General features: G+C 45.6%; 1 protein-coding gene across 5 annotated transcripts in view; it reads left to right on the top strand.

Moving 5' to 3' along the window:
- PCED1B (PC-esterase domain containing 1B) overlaps positions 1–7,853 on the top strand; it is a 175,813-nt gene extending 167,960 nt beyond the window's left edge. For all 5 annotated transcript variants that reach the window (XM_011936046.1, XM_011936043.1, XM_011936044.1 and 2 more), the window contains one exon: positions 6,199–7,853. In XM_011936046.1, the coding sequence (XP_011791436.1) occupies positions 6,256–7,554 (1,299 nt within the window). In that variant the 5' untranslated portion in view covers positions 6,199–6,255 and the 3' untranslated portion in view covers positions 7,555–7,853. The remainder of the gene's footprint in view (positions 1–6,198) is intronic.
- The last annotated feature ends 938 nt before the right edge of the window (positions 7,854–8,791 follow it).

The raw sequence follows: 8,791 nt of genomic DNA, 5'->3' as shown, positions 1-8,791 counted from the left end.
TGAGCCACCGCACCCTGCCTGAGTTCTTCTGAATTCAAAGTCTTTATGTGTTTTTCTGTCTCCTGCTTGAGATTAGGATATGGGATTATACTCATTCACCAACCATCCCCTCCCTTCGTGACCACCTCTCCTGGGCAAAGGAGAGGGTTGCCTGACTATGAATAAGAAAAAGATAGGAAAAGATCCTTCTTCTATTAGAGATAGACTTTGGACTAAATCTTAACTCTATCACATCAATAGCTTTCCCTGTAAAATGGGAATAAGAGTTATCTCATAAAGGGCTGGGTGTGGTGGCTCACGCTTGTAATCCCAGCACTTTAGGAGGCCAAGGCGGGCAGATCATCTGAGGTCAGGAGTTCGAGACCAGCCTGGCCAAAATGGTGAAACCCTGTCTCTACTAAAAAACTACAAAAAATTAGCTGGGCGTGGTGATGTGCACCTGTAATCCCAGCTACCCAGGAGGCTGAGGCAGGAGAATTGCTTGAACCCAAGAGGCGGAGGTTGCAGTGAGCCGAGATTGCGCCACTGCACTCCAGCCTGGGCAACAAGAGTGAAATTCCATCTCAAAAAAAAAGTTACTTCATGAAGAGGTAATGTTGGTAAAGCACCTGGGATCTAGTAGCTGTTCAATAAACATTTTGTTTTAGCCAAAATATTTCACTTGCATCATCTAATTTGATCTTCGTAGAACCCTGACAAACAAGCAGAACAAATATTGTAATCTCTCCTTTATTGATTATTAACCTGGTATTCTCGAACTTCCTAAGTATGGATTGAACATCCTTTATCCAAAATGCTTGGAATAAAAAGTGGCTCACACCTGTCATCTCAGCACTGTGGGAGGCTGAGGATGGCGGATCACCTGAGGTCAGGAGTTCAAGACCAGCTGGCCAACATGGTGAAACCCCATCTCTACTAAAAATATAAAAAATTAGTTAGGCATGGTGGGCGCATGCCTGTAGTCCCAGCTACTTGGGAGGCTAAGACAGGAGAATCACTTGAACCCAAGAGGCAGAGGTTGCAGTGAGCTGAGGTTGCACCTTCCAGCCTGGGCACCAAGAGTGAAACTCCTCAAAAAACAAAAAAAGAAAAAGAAGAGAAATCAAAACAAAAGTGTTTTGGATTTCAGATTTTGGGGTGATTTCAGAATATTTGCATGTATGTGGGGATGCCCGTACATAGGCTGGGATGGGGCCCAAGTGGAAACACAAAATTCGTTTATGTTTCATATACAGCATATACACATAGCCTGAAGGTAATTTTATACAATACTTTGAATTTTGTGCAGGAAACAAAATCTGTGTGCATTGAACCATCAGAAAGCAAAGGTGTCACAATCTTAACCACTCATGTGGACTCTGGTTGTTTGAACTCACCGTCATTTCTGACTCAGTTTATATGTTTAGAGGCAACCGACAAGTAATCATTTTCTTTTCTCTTTTTTTTTTTTTCTGAGATGAAGTCTCTCTCTGTCACCCAGGCTGGAGTGCAGTGGCGCCATCGTGGCTCACTGCAAACTCCGCCTCCCAGGTTCACGCCATTCTCCTGCCTCAGCTGCCCGAGTAGCTGGGACTACAGGCGACTGCCACCACACCCAGCTCATTTTTTTTTTGGTACTTTTAGTAGAGATGGGGTTTCACCGTGTTAGCCAGGATGGTCTCAACTCCTGACCTCGTGATCTGCCCGCCTCAGCCTCCCAAAGTGCTGGGATTATAGGCGTGAGCCACCGTGCCCGGCAAGTAATCATTTTCTTACACTTACTAACACATAAGTACTTAATAGTAGAAAATATGACATACTTTTCTCTTTTTTTTTGAGACACAGCCTCGCTCTGTGGCTCAGGCTGGAATGCAGTGGTACGATCTTAGCTCACTGCAACCTCTGCCTCCCAGGTTCAAGGAGTGTCCTGCCTCAGCCTCCGAGTAGCTGGGATTACAGGCATGTGCCACCATGCCTGGCTAATTTTTGTATTTTTTGTAGAGACAGGATTTCACCATGTTGGCCAGACTGGTCTTGAACTCCTGGTCTCAAGTGATCCACCTGCCTTGGCCTCTCAAAGTGCTGCGATTACAGGCGTGAGCCTCCTCACCTGGCCAACATACCATTAATATAGTGAAAAAGTAATGTGTTCAGTGTAACTTGGAGCATCATGTTGGCTCTCAAAAAGTTTTGGGTTTGGAAGAACTTTGGAATTTTGAATTAGGGATGCTCAACTTTTAATAATAATAACTAACTCTTATCAGCACTTCTCATTAGGCATTATTATAAACAGTTTACATTTAATCCTTACATCAGATGTATGAAGTCTACTAATAGGTCCATTTTACAGATCTGGAAAATTAGGGCAGAGAAAGGCTAAATAACTTGCCCAAGTTCAAAATGCTAGCAAATAGAAGAGTTAGGATTCAAACCCAGGTAGTATGATTCCAAACGCAATGCCCTTTGCTATTACTCTGTAGACGGGGCTATGGATAGCCTCTACCCATCTTCTTAAGTGGATCTTCTTAAGTGGGATCTTCGGGTGGGCTTGGAACCAAACTAATGCAAGACAGATTAACAGAAGAAAAGCATGTATGTTTTATCAATTTTTTTACATGTACATGGGGACCCTCATAAGAGAGAAGACCCCAAGAAACGGCCAAAGCAGAAAGCTTTTATCCCTTGTAGACAAAGAACTACACAATTTGTGAAGAAATGACAGGACAAAGGGGTATAAGCTAGGGGTAGTAAATTCCAGGGGAGTTGCTAGGAGATAAATGGAGGGGGGTATAAAGCTAGTGGAGGATAAGGGTTTTTTTCGGTAAGTTTATTTATACAGCTCCATTGCAGCGGTCACTTCTTAAGTCACTGGAAACAAGGGTTATCTTCTTGCGCTGGTGCAGAGAAGGCCGCGTTTTCATAGGAATTTTTATGGCTTGATAAGAAAGGACAGATCTGGAGGCCGTTTCTGCCACCGCTGATTCTCAAGCATCTTCGCTCAAAAATATTTATATCAGAGAGGCATATTTTGGGGTGACATACCCTAGTTTCCTTCAACTCTTAAGTGCCTCTGACAGTCTTTAAGTAGTGGACTTGAACTTAATATCTTTCCAAGTCTAGGGCACTTGGCTGGCAGAGAAGGAGCGCATTAGGGAATTCCGTAAGCAACACCATGGCAGAGACAGCACTGAATAATTCTCAGATCTGCCAGCTTCCAGACAGAACTGTGTTAACAGGGAGGCGCATTAGGGCACAGATTATGGCCAGAGTGCTGACCCAGAGAAGGCACAGAGAGCTGGACTAGCACGGGAGCCCTGAAAACACAAGAGGAAAGGGTTTCTGTCTTCACATTTTGCATTTTGGAGACTTGAGTCTAGAGTGGGAAGGAATACTTTTCCCAAAGACCCTAGACTTTCACAGTTCTTGGCCCTTACCACTTTCCACATGATAATACAGTTATCAACCAGTGTTTCTGGTCTGCTTTTTGAGGGCAAGATCATATTTTACTTATTTTTATGCTCCCTATGTGGAGCATATGGTAGGCACTTATTAAGTGTGAGTTGGAGGAATAAATGAATCTAAACAAATGAATATGCTTGAGTCCCAAAGGGGTTTGGAGTTTGCTTCAGTTTTGTTTTGTTTTTCTTTGTTTGGTTTTTTTTTTTGGAGATGAAGGTCTTGCTATGTTGCCCAGGCTGGTTTCAAACTCCTGGTCTCAAGCAATCCTCCTGCCTCAGTCTCCCAAAGTGCTGGGATTACAAACATAAGCCACCGCACCCAGCCAAAACTTTTATTCTGATAGTAAAAATATTTTAGTGAAGATTCTTTGTGGGGAAGATGTCAATATTTTCAACTGTTCTCTTATGAAACAATATTCTACCTATTTTAATATTTTCATTTTTGTATTTATATCCATTTAAAACTAAAATAGGATATATAGCTTTTAAAACTTGAATGTATAGTTTAATAACAGCTATCCACCCACACCTATTAAAATGTTTACTAATGCATAAAATCTTACAAGTTTCAAGCTGCACCGGATTTTCATGGCTTTGTGTAAGTAGATGAAATGGATGCCATGTTCCTCCCATTTGCAATCTCTAGCAGTATTTTAGTGTTTCTACTATTTAGTCATCTGTGGATATGAGTTGTAAATGGCAGCTTGAAATAATCTGAAGTTTTGAGGATGAGTTTCACAGCTTTTAACATTGCATCCAATGTGCTGGAGAGAAAAAACTTTTTCTCTACTCTTTTAGCTTCAGTACCTGGGGGCGTACAGATTAAACTAACAAAAGACAGATTAACGGAAGAAAAGGCACACAATTTTATTTATTTATTTTGTGTGTGTTGCCAAGATACAGATCTAGACATTTTATTTGTTTGTGTATTTATTTATTTAGAGATAGGGTCTCACTTTGTGGCCCAGGCGGGAGTGAAGTGGCTGGAACACTGCTTACTGCAGCCTCAGCCTGAGCCCAGGCCATCCTCCCGCCTCAGCCGTGTGTCACCATGTCCGGGTAATTTTTGTATAGAGATGGCGTTTTCCCATGTTGCCCGGGCTGATCTCGAACTCCTGAGCTCAAGTGATCCCGCCCACCCTGGCCTTCCAAAGTGCTGGGTTTGCAGGCGTGAGTCACCGCACCAGCCACAGTTTTTAAATTAACATTGGCAGGCAGGGAGTGCACCGGAAAACAGTGAAACTTAGGGCTTTGGGCTTTAAGGGATGATGAATTGTGGGGAAGTGACTGGGAAATAAATGGGGGGAGCTCATGGAAGATAAGGGTTGTTATAGTAAGGTCTATTTATGAAAAATCGTCTTGGTGTCTATTCCCTGTCTTTGGTGAAAAGGATGATAACCTGTCTGATTGATAAGAGTTGCTCTTGTTTCCCTGGTTGGGGGAAGGGTGTTTACCTTCCTCAAAGAGAAATATATGCCCTGATTCTAGGCCAGATAAGAGGAGGGCAGATAACTTCCTGCATCTGTCAATTTTCAGTTGCTTTCTGCTCAAAATAATCCTCATGCTAAAGTGCACATTTTGGAGTGGCATATTCCAATTTTCTTCAAATGTAAAGCAAATAATATTACAGCTGAAACGTATTCAAATTATTTCCAGTTTTATCCTGATTTTTTTCAGTCCTATTGATGAGAAACAGCTACTTCCTTGTAAAATAAGTCTGTTTTTACTGGTATTTTTGTTTTGTTTTGTTTTTTGTTTTTGTTTGTTTTCTGAGACGGAGTTTCGCTCTTGCCCAGGCTAAAGTGCAATGGTGTGATCTCGGCTCACTGGCAACTTTTGCCTCCTGGGTTCAAGCAACTCTCCTGCTTCAGCCTCCCAAGTAGCTGGGATTACAGGCATGTGACACCACACCGGGCTAATTTTGTATTTTTAGTAGAGACGGGGTTTCTCCGTGTTGGTTAGGTTGGTCTCGAACTCCCGACCTCAGGTGATCCGCCCGCCTCAGCCTCCCAAAGTGCTGGGATTACAGGCGTAATCCCACTGCACCCAGCCTGTTTTTATGTTCTTGACCTAGCACAGGTACTCTCCTTGTGTTACCTGTTGCATTTCATTTAATTCTTTTAAAGCTATAGCAAGCAATTTAAGACTATAAAGGATATTTACAAAAATAAAAGGGAAGGGAAGTCAACCATAATCCTATTCTATGAAGATATGTTTTTACATATTTCCTTTCAATGTTATCTATGCATATCTCTTTTACATAGTTTAAGTGATGGAGCATTCAGTATGGGATGTAACTTCTTTCACTTAACATTACATCACAAACATTCTCCATGTTCTTGCATACTTGGGGTCCTCATTATCTAACAGTGGCATAGTGCTAACCATCTCCACTTAAGCTTCTGGGCTGCTTCCAGGCTCTTGGCTAGGCATCCTGCTAGCACTCTCAGCCCTAGGAAGGGTGGATCCGTACTTGGCTCCTCCCCACCAGGTGGAACCTGAGCCTCCAACAGCAGCCTCAGGCCATTCAGAGGTCAAGCCCCAGGCCCAAACTGCGACTAGACAAAGAAGGCTTTTGGCTCTCTCGCCCATCTCCCAGGTCCAGGCTTGGTGGAGCCTGCTATGCGGACACTCCAGGTCCACTCCTCGGGGCAGAGGCCACTGTGTCATCCCCTTCCCCATGGTCTCCCTATCCCCGACCTGCACTGGGCGCTCCACCCAGAGGTGAGTCCCTCCCAGCGGTTCTCTCCTTCTGTCCTAGCCATCCGCAGACCCACCCTGTGCAAAGGAAGGAGCTAGGCCGTGCACCCTGGGCGTCATGATCCTCCTGCGGGCCTCCGAAGTGCGGCAGCTGCTCCACAATAAGTTCGTGGTCATCCTGGGGGACTCTGTGCATAGGGCGGTGTACAAGGACCTGGTACTTCTGCTGCAGAAGGACTGCCTGCTCACTCCCCGGCAGCTCAAAGCAAAGGGGGAGCTGAACTTCGAACAAGATGAGCTGGTGGACGGAGGCCAGCGCGGCCGCATGCACAACGGCTGTAACTACCGTGAAGTTCGTGAGTTCCGCTCCGACCACCATCTGGTGCGTTTTTACTTCCTCACCCGCGTGTACTCTGACTACCTCCAGACCATCTTGAAAGAGCTGCAGTCGGGCGAGCATGTCCCGGACCTGGTCATCATGAATTCCTGCCTCTGGGACATCTCCAGGTATGGTCCGAACTCCTGGTGGAGCTACCTGGAGAACCTGGAGAACCTGTTCCAGTGCCTGGGCCAGGTGCTGCCCGAGTCTTGCCTCCTGGTGTGGAACACGGCCATGCCTGTGGGCGAGGAAGTCACCGGGAGTTTCCTTCCGCCCGAGCTCCGGCAGCAGAAGGCCACCTTCCTGAGAAACGGAGTGGTCGAAGCCAACTTCTACAGCGCCACCGAGGCACGTAAACATAACTTCGATGTACTGGACTTGCATTTTTACTTCCACCACGCGAGGGAGAACCTGCACTCGGACGGGGTGCACTGGAATGGACGCGTGCACCGCTGCCTCTCCCAGCTGCTGCTGGCCCACGTGGCTGACGCCTGGGGTGTGGAGTTGCCCCAGCGCCATCCTGTGGGCGAGTGGATCAAGAAGAAAAAACCTGGCCCGAGAGTTGAAGGGCCGCCCCAGGCCAACAGAAATCACCCGGCCTTACCTCTGTCCCCACCCTTACCTTCCCCCACATACTGCCCCCTCCTTGGGTTCCCACCTCAGCGATTGCCGCTGCTCCCGCTCCTACCCCAACAGCCTCCTCCTCCCATTCCCCTTCACCAGGAAATGCCCCGGTTCCCACAGGGTCCCCCAGATGCCTGTTTTTCCTCAGACCATACTTTCCAGTCAGATCAATTCTATTGCCATTCAGATGTCCCCTCATCAGCCCATACAGGTTTCTTCTTCCAAGACAACTTTGCGATTGGTCCCCAGCTGCCCATGCCCTTCTTCCTCACACCCCCTTATCAGCGGCCTGCCCCTGTTGTCCATAGGGGTTTTGGCAGGTATCGTCCCCGTGGCCCCTATGTGCCCTGGGGACAGCGGCCTAGACCTTCAAAGAGAAGGGCCCTAGCCAACCCAGAGCCAAGGCCTCAATAGATGGACCTAGGCCTTATTTCCTCTTTATGAGCATGGATTGGACAGATCTGACACTTCCTTTCCATTGCTTGGCCTGAACAGACTGACCTTGTTAACTTAAGCCTGGAGTCCATGCCTGGTCTTTTTGTTCATTGCTATTACCAAGAAAGCCAAGGAGGAGCAGTCTGACTCATTCTTCTTGGCTGCAGCCTCTTCCCCACTTCCTAGGGGTGACCCAGCATTATTCCTGCCTCCCCACTCTCTGTTCTCTTTGCCTTTGTGTGAAACTAAAACTGAAATAAAGAAGTTGCACAAAAGTAGTTGTGGGTTTTGCATGTCTATATTTAATGGATGCCTCTCCATTGAACAATTAGTTCTTAGTATGTTTTGGCTGTGTGTCCCCACCCAAATCTCATCTTGAATTGTAATAATCCCCATGTGTCAAGGGCGGGACCATGTGCAGGTAATTGAATCATGGGGGTGGTTTCCCCTATGCTGTTCTCATTATAATGAGTGAGTCTCACCAGATCTGATGGGTTGTTGTTGTTGTTTAGACAGAATTTTGCTCTTGTTGCGCTGGCTGGAGTGCAATGGCGCTATCTCAGCTCACCGCAACCTCCTCCTCCCAGGTTCAAGCAACTCCCTCGCCTCAGCCTCCCGAGTAGCTGTGATTACAGGCATGCAGCACCACTCCTGGCTAATTTTGTATTTTTAGTAGAGACGAGGTTTCTCTGTTGGTCAGGCTGGTCTCAAACTCCCGACCTAAGGTGATCCGCCCACCTTGGTCTCCCAAAGTGCTGGGATTGAGCCACTGGGCCCAGCCACCACTTCTCTGTTTTTAAGAATGTTAACATAACTAAGACTGTTTAAATGCTAGGTTCACTGTATCACTCAACTAGTGAAATGTTAATACTTAGATAAAATAGTCAAAATCAGATGTGATTAAAATTGTTCAAATAATAGGATTTTTCATCATTGATTTGACTGGTTTGTAGCTCCCCAATACCACTATCCCTAAATTTGAGAAGAATTAGGACCTGCTGTCTTGGAAAAATGAGGTTCATGAAGTCACAAGAAATTGGTGAAATTATATATATCTACAGAAGGAATACATTAGCAGCTTTTAATCCACTAAAAAAACAAGATTCTTGGAGAATGGGACCTTTATCTTATATCTGTGTCTCAAATCTTAGCACAACGCCTGGCACTTAATAAATACTGAATAGCATTTCTGGATGAATCAATGAGTGAATAAAGA

This window comes from Colobus angolensis, unplaced genomic scaffold (assembly GCF_000951035.1).
Source record: "Colobus angolensis palliatus isolate OR3802 unplaced genomic scaffold, Cang.pa_1.0 Scaffold150, whole genome shotgun sequence".
Taxonomy (NCBI): domain Eukaryota; kingdom Metazoa; phylum Chordata; class Mammalia; order Primates; family Cercopithecidae; genus Colobus; species Colobus angolensis.
This window is presented reverse-complemented; position numbering and strand designations above follow the sequence as displayed.